This window comes from Rhipicephalus microplus, chromosome 2 (assembly GCF_043290135.1).
Source record: "Rhipicephalus microplus isolate Deutch F79 chromosome 2, USDA_Rmic, whole genome shotgun sequence".
Taxonomy (NCBI): domain Eukaryota; kingdom Metazoa; phylum Arthropoda; class Arachnida; order Ixodida; family Ixodidae; genus Rhipicephalus; species Rhipicephalus microplus.
In genome coordinates, this window is record NC_134701.1 from 139570001 (window position 1) to 139586645 (window position 16645).

Consider the following 16645-nt stretch of genomic DNA (forward strand, 5'->3'; position numbering starts at 1 on the left):
AGTGGTTACCGGGGGATCAACGGTACGCTTGTATATATTCTCGGGAATCACCTAGAAGGCGATCTCACAAAATTTGCTCAGGTGGAGGTATCGATTGGAGTAGAGTACTTCACCGGAGACGAATAGAGGTGCCAGCCACAAGGTGCCTTTACAGCGCTACCACCCGTGTTTGTTGGAAACCCGGCGTACCATTTGTCACTCCTGGTCCTCAACACAGTTGGGCTGTGGTTGTATCAACTCGTTTTTATATGTGGATAAAGAGACTGGGCACGCGAATCTCATCTTGTTTTAGTATAGGGCCGCTAGGCAGGGATCGTTGAGTTTTGTTGTGCACTTATGGGATGAATTCGAATGCGCACAAATTCAGATTTGGACGTGTGGTGGTGGTAGTGGTGGTGTTGCAACAGGTGGAGCTAGCTTGCCCTAATTGAGAGGTAATTGTTTCACCTGAGCATCTCCTAAATAAGGCCAATCCTTCACCGAATTTCACACAGCCCAGTGTCTTGCGGAAGTGTTATCAGAGTATATGTTGCTCGCTCATCCTCATTGCCGTGTGCCCTTCACGAAAATTACATGCTCCCTATCCCGTGCCTGTGACAACCTATTTTGCAAGCTGCGTATTATCGGTGCTCTTTCCTCTTGAAACGTGAGCTCAGCCAAATAAAAAGTTCGGAGTCACCGATATCTCCACAGAAGGCAAAAAATGGAGTGGCGCCTAACTCTATCATGAGTCTTGGTCTTGCTTATATATCACAATTTGTTCAAACATAACAACCATGCAAATACTGAAGGTATCGGGAGAACGCCCCTATGGTAATTAGTATGGTTGTTTTAGTGCTCGAGATATGTCACCAAGCTACCATTCCTCGTTCTTGGTCGCGTGTTTTGCGTAAGTTGCAGCTCTTTATGCATGCATCTGACGACATCAGGTTTATGGAATATTCATTCTTAACTTATTAAAATCGCAATGATGTCTTTCCTACGTTGACAAACTGCAGGAATGGAATTGAAATGCCCTGCTATTTCCGGAGTGGAAGTGACTAAGTTTTTTTTTTCATTCCGAGCAATTGAAAGAAACGAGATGGCGGCAAGTTGCGATTCCCCGGAATGGAATTGGAATAGAATGGAGGTGCCCATGCCTCAGCACTGCGGTATATTTTACTGTGAACTAATTAGTAAAGAAATAACAGGTTGGTTATGGCAATGAAAGTAACCCTGGCAGTATTAGATCGAGATCCAGAGTAATTTCTAGCAAAACGATAGTTGTAAATTCATATGATTTTTTTGTTCACTCACTTAATGGCGTTACTGCTGTATTTAGCAATGCTATTCCAGATCACAGATGTGTATTCAAGTTTGGGAAGACATAATGTAGTATACCAATTGTGGATGGCTCTAAGAAAACTGAACTCTCGAGAGATTATGCAAACACTGCCGAGAGAACGAAGGCCACGCATGGCAGCACGTTTAGTGTGAGGAGAAATATCAAGCCTGCTATCAAAAAAACAAGATCACATAATTCATAAAGCTTACATAACGACATGGTAATTACAGAGTACAGAAATGACGCTATGGACGTTTTGCGAGATGTACTCATGATTTTGGTCTTCTTGATACTCAGAAAAAATGTTGTTGTTGTCACATTATTCGGAGAAAGAACACAAATTTGATTGCAGCAAGTGACAGTCGTTAACTGAATGAATTTTCCCAAATATTGTTACGTGAAAGATGAGAATAATACGTGTTACGTGAAAGATGAGAATAATAGAGTGAAAGTAAAATATATTGGAACCAGCGGTTTCGGCGTGACTGGTTGAGCAGCCCCCGAGCGAAGCCAGAGCTTCGTCATCTTCGTCAAGCACACAGGTGCGTAGTCGCGGAGAATATCAATGTCCACACATGCAGCAATATCTTAGTGTCATCAGCATACAAGAGAAAAAAATAACGAATTGCGAAAGAAACATCGTTCACGTATATAAAGAGTAAGGCTGAGCCTATTACAAACCCTTGACGGACTCACTACTTGAGGGAGTCACTTTGTACAAGAGAGATATTTGGCCATTTACGGCAACACAGCATGATCCCAAGACGAGCCAACATCAAAGTTTGCAAGTTTGACTAAAAACAGTGAGTGGCTGACTACATCAATAGTCTTTCTAAGACCACTGTACACTACGTCAACCTGACCCCTCTGAGAAATAGGTGAGAAACAGCAAAATTTGTGGTATTTGAGTGGCCCGCGAGAAAGCCCGCTGTAATTAGGAATCAATGAATTATACACGCTAACATAGAATATGTAGTGAAGCTCCAGCTAAAAAATATTTGACCTGGCACACACTAGCGAAATCGAGCGATAGCCATAAACATCAGTTTTTCAGCCCCACTTAAATACTAGAAAAACACGCGCAGTTTCCACAGGCTTGAAATGCGGAAGTTTTCAGACCGCAATTATAATTGTAGTCTGTACTGGGGTGAATGTACTACTATAAGCATTCAGCATGGTGCATGAGATGCCATCTGGGCCACACGATAAGGACGGTTTTAAGCTCCTAATGCCTGAACAGATAAGATTTTCATCCAGCGACTAATCCCTAGACGTGCTAACTGCTTTGTGCTGTTGTCCTACTAGATTCCTAGAGGCTGAGGCCAATAAATGAATAAAAAATGCGCGGCAAAACAGTCAGCGAGGGCATGCACTTCGACACCATCTCAATACGCTAGCCTGAAGGACTCCCCACTTTTGCTAGACTGTTGGCGTACATTCTTACAAAACTCTTTGTCCTGTTAGAAGCGTTTTTGTGTAATAATTTCATATATGACCTGTGACCCATTATATATAGGTGTTTAGAGGGCGATCGAAAAAAACTGAAAACTTACCACTTGCTGAATAGCGAAAGTTTCACCTTATTGTGCACGTGATCTTTATGCTTCAGTGCACTAACATTTTTAGGAGAGAAAGAGAGGGGATATCTAAGTTGTTTCGGTGTGTATACCACGGAATAAACCTACGCATGCTATTCATCAAATCCCGTAAACTAGTCAGTATGGTCGTCAACATTTGGCTTCTCAGTAACCGGCGACCAATCAACGGCTGACAATTATTAATAAAAGCCCTTGTAGTTAGCCGCTTCTGTTGAAAGCAAATCTTTGAGATTGGTTAGAATGGCTGGTGCAGCTCGTTGTTTCGGCACATACAGGTAATCTTATTTTAAGCGGTGGGTGGAAATTGTCAGGACGAACAACAGAGATAAGATAAGAGCGTGAAACTTCAGAGTTGATCGTTTGACAGACAGAAGTTTAAAACGTTGTCTCCACAATTGACAACGGTGTTATGTTGCAGTAGAGAATTAAACGCCAAAAAACCCAACAGCAGGCTGCACTTTTTCTCTGTCAAGCGATTATAAGGACAGAAGGTAAGTGTGCTGCAATCTATTCCAGGCACATTGTAGTCCCATAGAACAATAGTTATGTGCCTACAATAAGAAGAATTCACATGTTCTATGAAACACATCGCATCATGAAATAAGGCAGCGCAATTACTGGATTGTAAAATAGAAACATCTCATTAATAATTTTTCCTGACACTCGAGGCTGATTTCGAACCAGATCGATTCTCCGCAAGGTTCCAGGCCTTTCCGTCTTACAGATTTCAGTGAACTGTCAATGGCAACCAGCACGCCACCACCTAAAAAATAATAATAATAACAATAATAATAACATCATCATTTTTATTATTATTATTATTATTATTATTATTATTATTATTATTATTATTATTATTATTATTATTATTATTATTATTATTATTATTATTATTATTATTATTATTATTATTATTATTCACTAAAGTATTCAAAGGGCCTCAATACAAGACTGGCCTGCCAAATGCCCACTGGACTTGAAGGGCCGAGCCGGCAGACACAGGAATCGTCAAACCACACACACACACACACGCGCGCACGCGCGCACGCACGCACGCACACACATACATACACACACACACACACGCACACATGCGCGCGCGCGCGCACTAATAAAGCCAGAACTTTTTTAAGTTTCTCTTTTGTGAGTAGCAACGTGTAAACTATAGATGGGCGTGGGCGCCTATGTGAAGAAATATGCATAACTCACCAAAATTGGCGTCACCTAGCCTTAAATGAAATATGAGTTGATGTGTGCAACACCGCCACAACAATCATATAATAACAACATGGCATTAGTACTTCGGTAAGTCAGTAACCAGTGGGAAAGGTCAGGGGATACAAAGGAAGCCCACTTAATAAATATGTCCAACATTACCCTAACGAGTAGCGAAGAAAGATATATTTTTTGGGAACAACAGAATGTGATACCGTCAGAGTTCGGCGGCGTTTCCTATTCAATGATGTTTCATTACACAAGGTTTCCATGCTACTTCACTCACAGTGTATATATTGGTAGGTGGCGCAAGCACACTCAATAACGAGTATCCGCCTCACGGTCACCACGACTGTATGACCGTGTTCTCGAGATTCGCGTGCTTAAAGCTGAAACGTGAGACATCAATTATTAAAATTTTTAATGTGAATAAATGAGTGCCCAATGCAGCCTCGGTAAAACGCTCGTACTTCAAGTTGTACAATCCACTGATCACACTACATTCATCGCTACACTAGGGAGCAAACAAAGAGGAGCGATGCACGTGGATTCCAAGAAAGATCCCACCGCACCTCAGGTCACGGCCTACCCTGCAGCAGGGGCCGTTTGAACGAAAGTTTCCCCCTTTGTTTTTCAAGGGCTCGAACGAGGATAAGAAAAAAAGAGCTTTGAAGCGTCGTATAGCAAGCGCAGGACTTTCGTATCTTTTTATCGTTGTTTTTTTGGTTGCTATTCGGGCCGGAAGATCGTCTGCCCTGCAACGAAAAAGAGTCTTGTTCGGGTCACGCATGCCGCAGGGTCCAGGAAGAACTTTCTCCTTTTTTTCAAGGCCTCGAAGAGAGTCGTCTTCAGAGGCCCCAAATGGTCTTCCTTGTGGGGCTCGGCGTAGATCGGACTTGGCGTGTTTATGCCGTGCCTCGCTGTTTTTCTCTAGCTTCCAGCTTTTCTGGCGTCTATGATTGCCATTTTTTCTCTTCTGCTACGTTCCAGGCGTACGTTGCACCGCCAAACGCATATATCCCGAGGGTTATTTAGGCGGAGTGCGCAAAACTGGGTGCATACTTGCGAGCTCTCGCTTTGTTCATTGAGTACGTTTCTTTTTTCCCCCATTGCTAGAGTTTCTCGCAGGCAAGCTCCACTTTACCTTTTCCAAGTTGCCATGACGCCTGTTCCCCGACCTTGCAGAAAGTACTACATGTTGTTGTTACGGAACAGTAGATTTGCCATGCAAGTAGACCTCCAGAGCTTAGTGATACTTTGGCTTCGCAATTTACTACGATTTTGCAAGCTTCTGATAGACAAAGCTCTGGCAACGCTCGAATGATGGGCTATTATGTTTGTCGAGTCGCCTTCTCGGACCCTTTGATATGTTCTGTCAGGATCGGGTGTGGCTTGTGAGAGTCATTCTCTACACATGTCGATCAGGAGGGTCAGACTCTTTGTTAAAGATCAGTGCTTGATGACGCAAACAAAGCTAAACGTACAGTTTAATGCGTAGTGACATATACAAAGTGCGCTGCAGAATCAGAAGCAGTTGCAAAGTCACCCATTTTAAATGAATTCGGATAGTAAGCTGTACCTGTATCGTACAGAATGCTCGATCATAGAAATGATAATGAATTTTTGCACCCAAAACTAATTATGACCACCTAGTCAACGGGATTTAAAATCCAACTACAAGGGCGCCTTTCTTTTAATTTCACAGCAGTTGAAGTGTGGCACGGGACATGGTCAGGAACCCAACTCCAGTTCTCAAGCTATGTGGCCCAGAAGCGTAGCCATTAAGCTACAACAGCGTATACTATTAAATGCGTTGAAAAGGTTAAATACAACGTATCTCTTATGACGACTTTTGTAAGAAAAGGGGCGCCGGTGCTTTTTCAAACTGTTGTTCAATCAAGTCTGTGTGCTTGGCGTCACTAAAATTACGCGCACTTATCTAGAGATCGACAGCTACGCATTCCGCCTTTTCTTCGGAATAAAAATGAAGCGAAAAAAGAAAAAAGAGAAAGGGGTGGATAAATGGGAACCGCATGACCTGAAATGCTAAGCAAAGGCCAAACGCGGCCGTCTCGTTCCATGGTATCTAATCACGGACGTGGCCGCCAAGTTCTTCCTTTCGAGGAAGGCCGCAGTAAACAACCAGGAAGCATAAACAAGGAGCCATGCCGCAATAAAAAAAGAACAAAAAGAACACAGGTGAAGACGTTTGTGCACGCGCGCATGCACCACAGGCATGAGCACGTCCTGGTCTCAGCGAGGGACCTAGCACAACGAGCTCGCAGCAGGGAACGTGGTGCAAGGGCAGCAAATACGGAGAGACAGCATATCGCTGTGAAAGAAGTAAATAACAGAGCTATGGGATGCTACCTGTCGAAACGGCGATTATATTGCAAACCACGCGGCAGCGGACCACTTGGAATAGGTGACCACCTGTGGAGTTTTCAGCAGGAACCTTTAGAGAAAAATCGAAGTTGGGTGCACTTGGCTTCTTAAGCTTGCCAAATACAACGCGGGACACGAAAGAAAGCGGGGGTGAAAACTAACACACAAGGGTGCTTTCTTCAGTACGCACTGGTGTCAGAATGGTGTTCAATCGCTTACCCAAAAGATATGGTTTCGACCCCAGTTATGTGGGTCACATTTCTATTACATTAAAATGCTAGACACCCGTGGGCAGTGCGATGCCAGTGTACAGAAAATAGTGTAATGTTTCAAAGTATTCTTCGACGGCATGCATCATAATGATACTATGGTTTTGTCCCGTAAGAGCTGGGCAGATATATCATGACAATCATCCATAATAATCAGGGCCTATTTCATCTCCACTTTTCGATCATCAACAGTGATTCCGTCATAGTGTACAAGCCATAACAAAACTAAAAAAAAAGTATGCTTGTGCTTCTGGAGTTCTATTGGGCTGCCACAGACCATGAACCATATTGCATGTTACCTTGTAAGTGTAACAGCCGGACCCCCTATTTGGCAACACTGCTATGAGCCTCACCTGTGATATTTGTACAGACAGAAACGTTTTTAAAAGCGCAAGGGCCATATAAGAAGGTAATAAAAACTTGACGGAATCACCGGGCTCTTCGTCCAGAGCTACAGTGGCCTCAACCTCCGGTGGACTCCGTATAGCAGAGCAGCCTTACCTCTAGTGTCTGAGTTTGCGAGATGTGCCTGCTGTTGCACCTTTTCATAGTCAAATGTAAGTTTGCCCAGAAATGTATCCAGGCTCTTGTTTTCCTCTACAGTCTACACCACCCGTGATGTGCACGTGATGCAAGGATGTAAGATCTGGATATAGTTGACCAAAGGAAGTTTTCCAATAGCGTACGCAAAGAATTGCGCATGCTATCTGTCGCGATCGCTGCCCCTACGCATGCGTCGTAACGCTAACCGCCGTTAGCTTTTGTGGTCCGCCCGGGGAAAATTCGAAAATTGCGCTCCCCGCAAGGCACACAGAGCCTCTTTGTGGTGATCTCAAAAGTATCAAACGACCAAACGCGAACGCTACGCTCTCAATGCCCACTAACTTAGCGCACGCTAGCCGAAAACTCCCTATTAATCACACGCGCATACGAAAGATCACGTCAAAGTTAGAGCTTGATTCATCCACAATGAAAAGGCATTTCGTGGAAACAGGGTCGCTACAGAAGACCTGACAGTACAAGAGTTATGTTGTTTGTTCTTTCATGAGTTGTGACAAAAGGTGTTTGGTAGAAAAACGTGCGTAAAGCTTAAACAGTGCACATGTAGGCGTTATATCGTATTGTAGTCAAGACAAGGGGAATCGACGTGGCGTAAGGGTACTGTGCTTGACACGGGTCGTTGCTGCAGGACCACCCATAAGCCATACATTTGCAAATGCACTATGTTACCATGGATATCAATTCAGGCACTGTCGTGGCTTCACTTTGGACATTATGAGCCGTTGTATAAGGTAAGAGCTGAAAGAAAGGAATGTTCTAAAAGCAATATCCGCTGCTGACACACGTCAATCAGCTGTTGCCTATGACAGGGTGGAGCTGTCCAGCAAATTATATGAAGGTCAACTTTAAAAAAAAAAAGAAAGGTGGTGACTCCAGTAATCAAGAATACATATAATCATAAAATGTCTAATTGCAAGCCAGATTGTTTGGTGATGATATTAGAGCCAGGATCCTAGAAGCGGTACAGTGCATGTTCGCAAGGGCACCACCCACCTCATCATACTCTGCACGGGTCCATATAGACGCCATAGTGTTCTGTCACTGTATTGGATTAACATTAGGTATCGTCCAGCGCATGCGCACATAACGCACCGCAGGCCGTACGCCGGGGCATCGCATAGGCAAGCCATATACGTAGCTCTAAACTCCGCACGCAGCGTAAGCCATTTTTTGGAGCGCAGGCAATACCAGCACTGGATTGATCGCCGAAATTGCCGCAATGACTCGCTAGTAAGTGTCCGAAAGGTGTGGTCGGAGTGGCCGGGTAGCGGGTTCGCTTTCAAGTTGAGGTCACTCGATGGTCGAAAACACAAATGTGAACGTGTATTCATACATATTGCATATAAACACTCTGTATACACGTATGACATTGCGTCTTAGACACCTTGTAAATAAAAGCTGCGATTGTGTGAATAAAGTTGCAGCTTCACGTCCTGAAGCCCTTCAGTTCACGAACTTGGAAGGTCGTAATGTTCTGTACACGTGTAGGCAACCAACATGTGGATTATATGTTGTAAATCTCTGATAATACTGCCACTCTTGAGTCGCTGCAGTGGAAAAATGTATCGTTGCTCAAGCTTGCTGATATGAAGCCATTTTAGAAGCTAAGTGTAGTAGATGATGTCCGAACCATGCGGGATGCTTGCTCGTCATTTCATGAAACACTAGAGATAGTTCCGACCAAAAGCAAACAACCAAGAAAATGGGACAGGAAAAGTACACAGCAAACAATGACCAGCTCTATCAAACACGGAAGCAAGATAGAATACGTTGGAGTGCCCTGAAACATAGTTCCCACGAAGTTAAAAGAAGATTGCCGTATGTGAAAGCACACAAAGTTATAGTGAAAACAGCAGTCAGTTTGAAAGTTGCAGCCAGTTCGAGCTGCATTGCAATATACACTATGAATTTTATCATTTAGGTTTCATGGCTGCCTACAAGATTTAAAGAGCATCCTCGTGTATTTTATGAATGTCAGGGCCTAAAAACCTTAACTCAAGCAGAGCACGTGATATCTTCACAAAACTTAGGCAGTATACTATTGACGTTTGCGATCATATTTTAACTCGCGTACTACAGTTTTAAGTTCAATTCTTCAATATGCCAATTTTTTTTTCAGTGAAACCAGGCTTTCATACCGAACACGCAATATGCGTATTGCTTCTTTTTGGCATGAATCACGAATACTTCAGTGCATCAAATGGTGCTCTATATATCATGCTCATTGCGAGCAAGAGTACACTGTGCATTGCCAGATTGATGTAAACACTGTTTGGCAGTGCACCAACACGTAAATTTCGCATTTCAATTCGAATGGAAGAGCCGGTGTTTGCTTTGATAAGAAGTTTTATTTGTCGAGTCATCCAAAATAGAATATTCTTTTTTCAGTCCCGTTTTCGAACAAACAATCTCTTGGGAAATGGAAAAGCAGTTTAGGTGACCTGGTGTGTGTCTCACTATCTGATGCTCTATCAATGATGCTCTTCGATGTATTGACAACTGGTGTGAAAAATGGGACATGAAAATTAATTTTGATAAAACTGTTTGCATGACAATTTCAAATAAAAACCCCCCCTTAACTATAAATACACAATAAACAATGCAGAAATTAAGAGACAACATTACAGGACTGGCGAAGCGAAAGCTGGGTTTTCCGAGAAGGGAACTCCGTAATGTAACGCCCTCTGGTAAATTGTTGGCGTATAAGACTATTGTTAGACCAACGCTGGAGTACGCATCTATCATCTGGGATCCGCATACTAAAACTGAAATTAACAAACTTGAACGAGTACAAAGATTGGCCGTGAGGTTTATTTATTCAAATTACATGAGAACACTCTGTATCACTTTTGCTTGCTAGGGCTGACCTTCAATCGTTAGCTACACGTAGAAAAATAGCTCGCTTAAAATTTATTTATGACCTGTATCATAACTACAAGCTGGATCCCAGTGTATACCTGCGCCCCCCAGGACGAGTGTCGGCTCGTACCAATCACTCATTTTCTGTCCAAGCTTATGTACCGCGGGTGGATGTATTTAAGTTTTCGTTTCTGGTGCGATCTATTGTTGACTGGAATGCGCTTTCTCCCGAGGTACTTACAGGATGTAGATCCTCACAGGATTTTCAACGACGGCTGGACTTGTTTTTTGCCTAACATTGTTTGTGTATTGTTCACCTGTTCACCTCCCACCCCTGCTACAGCCCGCAAGGGCTAGCAGTATTGTAAATAATAAATCTGAGAGTTGAAAGCTTCGTCAACAAGGGGTGACATTCCGACAGGCGAAATTGTCTTCTGGCAAGCCACTGCACCCAAGCGCGCTTCAGCTATACTGTTCGCTCCAGCTGTATTCCGTGTCCGAGCATTTTTCATGTCTTCAAGCTACCAGCTTCCTCTGTGTTATTGTTGTTTGTGCCAGAATGCCTAAGACAGAGCCAAAGAAACACTAAAGACAGAGCGACTGGCAATCCACGGTCACATAATTCCATCACGCAACGCTATAGCCTTCCCATACATATAACATATGTCCGTCGCACACCATAAATGTATTTATTTATGTCTTGCGCAATTAATCTTTAAAAGCGAAGCATTCGTTCAGCGCGCTGCAAGTAGTAGGTTTCAGTAAAGAAACTAACAAAAACAATAACAAAAGTGAACATCTTCGGAAGGGGAGATTCAAAAAGTTCTATGTCAAGGAAGCTTGTGTTCGTTGCATGGTAAGAAACTCCTGAAGAGCTCCTCTGCCGCAGAGGTGTCCAAGCGCATAGTGATGTTGTGCTTATCCAATGGAGGAAAAAATGTGCAGTGGAACAGCACACTCGAGAGGGAATTAAATTATGAGTGCTTCTACGAGGCAGAGATGTGCATAAAAGGTGCGCGTAATAGATGGGGCAGGTGACACTTCAAGGAAGAAGATGATGGTGACAGGTGTAATAGAAAGTAAGAAAAAAAAAGAAAAAATAAAGTAACAAGAAAGAAAGAAAGAAAGAAAGAAAGAAAGAACGAAAGAAAGAAAGAACGAAAGAAAGAAAGAAAGAAAGAAAGAAAGAAGGAAAGAAAAAGAAAGAAAGAAAGAAAGAAAGAAAGAAAGATGGGTGACCTCCTCTGGAGGTGCTCGTCGCCGTCGACTTCTATGAGTCATCGACAGTGATGACTCCCTCTCTCCTAGTCTCGGGAACACCACCCGCAAGGATTCGAAGATGGAGTGGAATGTTCCCGAGACCAATCCACGCGCGCAGGGCACACACACAACATAAACAGCGGGAGGTCAAGAAAAAAAAAAAGGGTGGGAGGGGTGTACTCCACATTCAAGCCACCTGCTTCACGTATACACGCCTGCATAGAGAGGAAGGTAGTGAGAGAAACTGACTCTGCCGGTCGCTGCTATGAAGCGCCCGAAATTGGGCACTTTCGACTTGTGGTCTGCGTCTGCCACGATTCTCATCGGCATCTCGATCGCGTGCCGTGGCCTGTTGTGCTGATTCGTACAGGCGAAAGCGAAAGAATACAGAAGGGGGACAGGATTCATGAGGGAGGCCAATACTCCGAGACGCCAAACACACATACACACGCACGCACTTCCCGTTCCTAGCGGTCGCGTATAGGCAACCTCCAGCGGGCAACATTCGTGAGGTTGAAGAGCACCGAGCGTGTGTTTAGCTAGCACACCGAAGCCGAAACCATCGCCCGCCGAAGAGAAGCTTGGCGAGAGTGGCGAGCTAAGAACGACAGTGCGGGCAGGGATGCGCGCAAAATGAATACCAGATGAGCGATTTTGCCTTCAGCCTTCCCCCGCGTAGTGCCAGCTTCTTCGCCACACTGGGTGCGCGGTGCGTTTTGCAGGGTTGTCCGTCGCGGTGGCCCAAGCGGGCGCCGCGTGTGAGCCAGCAAGCTCCGCGTATTGCACGCTGCTGTTTCTTCGCATGTCGCTGCTCACTTTGTTTGCTTCTTTCTACTACAGTTCACGATTCTCGCCGAGCTGTTTAGTCTCGGTGGCCACCGGCCTAGGTGCATGAAGCGGCCTCCCATCGCCCAGCCGACCGACCTAGCTGCTCCGGCGGCGGCGAGAGACTGACCTACATGGCGGCCGGCAGCCCCGCTCAAATCTGCCCCGTAGAAGGAACAGGGAAGGGCCCGACGTCGAATACTGGCGAGCAAGAGAGAGCGCGCACGTTGGGATGGGAATCGGTGCGAGCTGCCGGCTGGAACGGCGACGCATGCAGTGTTTGCAGCGCAGACACAGTCCTCCGCCACCATCCGAACGATGGCTACGCAAACGAAGTCGAGTGTGTGTGTATGTGCCTGTCTATTACCGCTGCTACAAGCGGCGACAACGGTGAACACACGGAAGGACATCGTCTCCTCTGCGTGTCAACTGAAGAAAGAGTTGATGCACCGTTATCACCGCGTGGCAACTCTTTTGAAGAGCTCGTATATATCTCCTCAAGAAGAGTGGCTCAGTCTTATGCTTCCCGTCTCTCAATCTCATGCATTAAAGAAAAAAAGTGAAAGTACACCGTTTCCTTCAACACCCACTGCACAGTCTCCTGCATTACGGCGACGTGCAGCAGGCCGCGATCAACGGAGCGTATCGGCCGCATTCGGCCGGCGCCCTCGCTGCTTTCCCCTATCGTCCGATACGGTCGTAGAATTTCTAGATGCAACAACCCCGTTACCTGCGACACCTTCCCTTTCGTTTTTTGTTTCCTCGAAGACTCCGAATAGAACCTTTTTTTTTTCGCCTTCTCCAGCAAATACAAGGAACTGTGCTGCAGTTCCTCCGTCTCAACGCACGTACATACGTGTACGCATTAGGGACACGGGCGAACCCGCCACCGACAAACGAACGAACCATAAAAAAGGCCATTCATGCCAACGCTTTTTGAAACAATGCCTCAGCTAGATCGTCTTCTATCCTGTCCGAAGTGGGAGGCTGCACACAACAATAGCCACGAAGGAAGGTTATTTCCTTTCGCTCGCGCAGATCTGCGCGCTTCCTCATTCCCACGAAGCTCAGCATTCTCACTAAGCGAGCCGAAAAGAATGCGGCTTCCAGAAGAGCCGGAAGGCGCCTGGAAAAGCTTCCAGATTATTCGCTGTCGTTCTCGTTAAAAGGCTAGCTTCTCAACTCAGCCCAGTTAGCTCATTGCGGCGCCGGTACTTTGTAGCTTTACGAGCTCAAGGCTGCCTTGAAGGGCTGAGGTAATGTTTACGTCCACAGGTCAAGTTAGAAGAGTCGTGCCCTCAGTGGGCGTATCACGTGCTCTCCGTTTATCTTAGGGGTGACCTTCCACCATCTATTGTTGTCGTTGGCTGAAAAGAAAAGAAGGAAGGAGCCGCATTCCAGTGCATGCGCTCTGGCTGCTAGTGCTCTTGAAGTTATCCGATAGAACGGAAGCGAAGTTGTGTAAGGAAAATCAAAAGAACGACAGTAGCCAAAAGAGTAAAAACTTGACGAGATTTATTATACAACATATAATTACAGTAGGCAGTTTCAAGGAAAGCGTCTCATTCTCATGTTCTTTACCATTCCTTTTCTCTTCTTTGCTGGTGGTAGCTTACGTATCATCGTCTACCGGCGCTGCGCCCCAGTCGTTCAGCCGCCTATGATCCCACGCACCCAATTTGCTATATACAACAATATTCACACTAACTAAAAAATATAAAGCAATAACAAGACACGATGCAAGTGTCAAACAAGTTCCTTCAGAAAAAAAAGTAAACAGGACGCAAAGGTGGCAAGCCAGTAATTAATTAAAACGGGATGGGAAGAACTAAGCTGCTAATAGGATGAAGGATTATCGTCAGAAGATCCTATAGGGTTGGTTCGTGAAGTAACTAACAAAGAAGCTGCTCCTGCCGCTTGGCATTTACAGAGGAAGCAAAAAAAAAAAAACAGATCACGCGTGACTTGAGCTGTACAAGGACACTTGGCGATTCCGCTCTGCTTGAAACAAGGAGTACTAGGCTGCTGCTGCTAGCTAATGCGCGAGAGCCCACAGGAAGAAGCCCTTCGCGTAACTCACTCCGGCAGAGGGAAGATCTGGCTCTTGGTACGTGCGTCTGGCGCTCTTTGTAATCTGTGTTGTTCGCTATAGGCGTGTATATGAGTTCGTGTGGGTGTCTGGCGTGCATGTCGATACTGTCATTTACAGGTTTCTTGGTAAAACGTGGCCTAGCTGTGGTCTTTGTGGTGACACAGTTGTCATTATCTCTCACTCTTAAGAAAGGGCTCCGAGCGCGCGGGTAGCGGTTTCTGACGCTTCCGGCGGCTGGAGCACCACAGTCGTGTCGTTGTCTTCGTCCTGGTGTCTTTCTTTTTCGTCCGTTCCTCGTGTCCACGAACACTCCCCTCAGCAGGCCGCCCCACGACGTTGTCGGTGGACGTTTTCAACGCTTCCTTCTCGCCGCGATTTCTGCGAGCAAGGGTCTCCGACGCTCCAGAACGTAGTCGCAGACGCGGCCAGGCTTCTTGGGGATGATCGCTCAGTGCCATCCCTTGGACTCCAAGCTGCATGGACAGAGAGAAAACAAACGCGTGAAAACACAGCTCGTCGAGGCGGCGCATGGTAGCATAACAGAGAGGAGGGTAAACGCACCGTAATCGGGTGACACAACACGCGCGGAGCAGAGACGATCGCGCAACAACTCGGTCGCGAGAGACACGCATCAAGGACGGGCCAAATGAGCTTCGCGAGAGCGCGTGCGGTTTACGATGAGAGGGGTTGCCCGCGGCCTTTAGAAGGTCGCAGTGACTGCGCCCGACGCAGACGTAGGTTTCTTTCGTGCATCGCTGCCGCGGTGGCCTCCCCGTTCTCCTGCGGGTAAGTAGCCGCGTCCACTTGGCTTGACGGCCACCGGACAGAAGTGGGCCGGCCCTCTCCTTGACAGTGACTCGCGTAGCGGCTTTCTTTTTGTCAGGCGGCCGTTGCACCCCAGTGGAGTGCGCGAATGGGAGAATGAGTGGAGGGGCACCGTCAGCTAGTTCAGCGCACTCTCCTGTTTTTGCCCCCTGAGCGCAGTTTTGGGCGACGCGACATTGGCAGGCAAAATATTCGATCTCGCTGCGCCCATGACAGGTCGCGTTAAACAGGATATATATATATATATATATATAAACTAGATATATATTAAATAGATATATAAACTAAAAGATGGCTCAACGGTTACGCGCTAGACTAGATCAGAGGTGCAGTCAGGTTGATTGCAGGAATTAATAGAACGGTACTCACATGATGGGGACGGGCTTCTTGATGATGACAGGGTGTTCCTTGACGACGGGCACCTCAACTGGAATGTGCTTGGTGATGGGCACGGGAACGTGCTTGTGCACATGCACTGGGTATGGCTTGGGCACGTGCACGGTCACCGGCACGGGGAATGGCTTGTGCACAATGAAGGGCTTGGGCACGTGGACCACGTAGGGCTTGGGTACCTTGACCGGGTACGGGACCGGGTAGGGCTTGTGGATGGTAACCTTGTGGGGCACGGGCACAGGCTTGGGGATGTGGATCACTTTGGGAACGGGGTAGAACTGGTGGATTACGTGTGGAACTGGGTAGGGCTTCGGCACGGGCACTTGCTTGTACACGGGCACGGGTTTGTGCACCGGGTATGGCACCGGAACCGGAACATGGTGCGGAACGGGCACAGGCTTGTGAACCTTCTTGACGACGAGGGTCAGGTGTGGCTCGTACCAGCCGTGTCCATGGCCGCCACCTCCGTAGCCACCACCTCCGTAGCCGCCACCGCCACCGCCTCCATAACCTCCGAAGTGCCCCGGCTCTCCGAGGGCACTGCCCACGAACAGGGCAGCCAGGCACAGAAACGCTTTCATCGCGGTTCTGGTAACCTGCAAGCACGTGAAGAAACAAAAGGGACCACGGTTCTGTTTTATGGAAAGCTTCAACTTTTACTTAGAGACGAGCTGTCCCCTTATGCGACGGAACTAATACTTCCGGAAAGCATCCGCTTCCCCCTCCTGTTCCTCCCCCACCCCTTCCCCTGGCTTAATCGGATGTGCTTTATAACGCCTGCTTCCCCCACCCACCCCCTTCCACGTCGCCGCATGCTCGTCGGCAGCGGCGACTCTTCGGCTGCCCGAAGCCGCGCTACTCACCTCGTGTGCCTCGGTTATCCCAAAGACCAGTGACGACCGCTGTGAATTGAACTCTATCTTTTATAGCGGCTGACCAGTGTGAGCCGGGACGGAGAGGCGGCTACCCGTGGTGAGGAGGACCGCGGGGGAAGAGATCGCTCAGGCTTGGGGCCGGTGGATGGCTGCAGGTTTTTGGA

General features: G+C 46.6%; 1 protein-coding gene and 1 long non-coding RNA gene across 3 annotated transcripts in view; one reads left to right on the forward strand and one right to left on the reverse strand.

Annotated features, from left to right (window-relative positions):
- The window catches only part of LOC142796383 (uncharacterized), a 255622-nt gene that overhangs the window by 16331 nt on the left and 222646 nt on the right, over nucleotides 1-16645 (forward strand). The window lies entirely within an intron of this gene.
- LOC119170698 (uncharacterized) lies at nucleotides 13795-16622 on the reverse strand. Its single transcript, XM_037421939.2, has 3 exons — nucleotides 16470-16622; nucleotides 15583-16202; nucleotides 13795-14861 (listed from the first exon to the last, which is right to left on the reverse strand). Exons 2-3 carry the CDS (start codon nucleotides 16185-16187, stop codon nucleotides 14837-14839), a joined length of 630 nt encoding a protein of 209 aa, XP_037277836.1. The 5' UTR covers nucleotides 16188-16202; nucleotides 16470-16622; the 3' UTR covers nucleotides 13795-14836.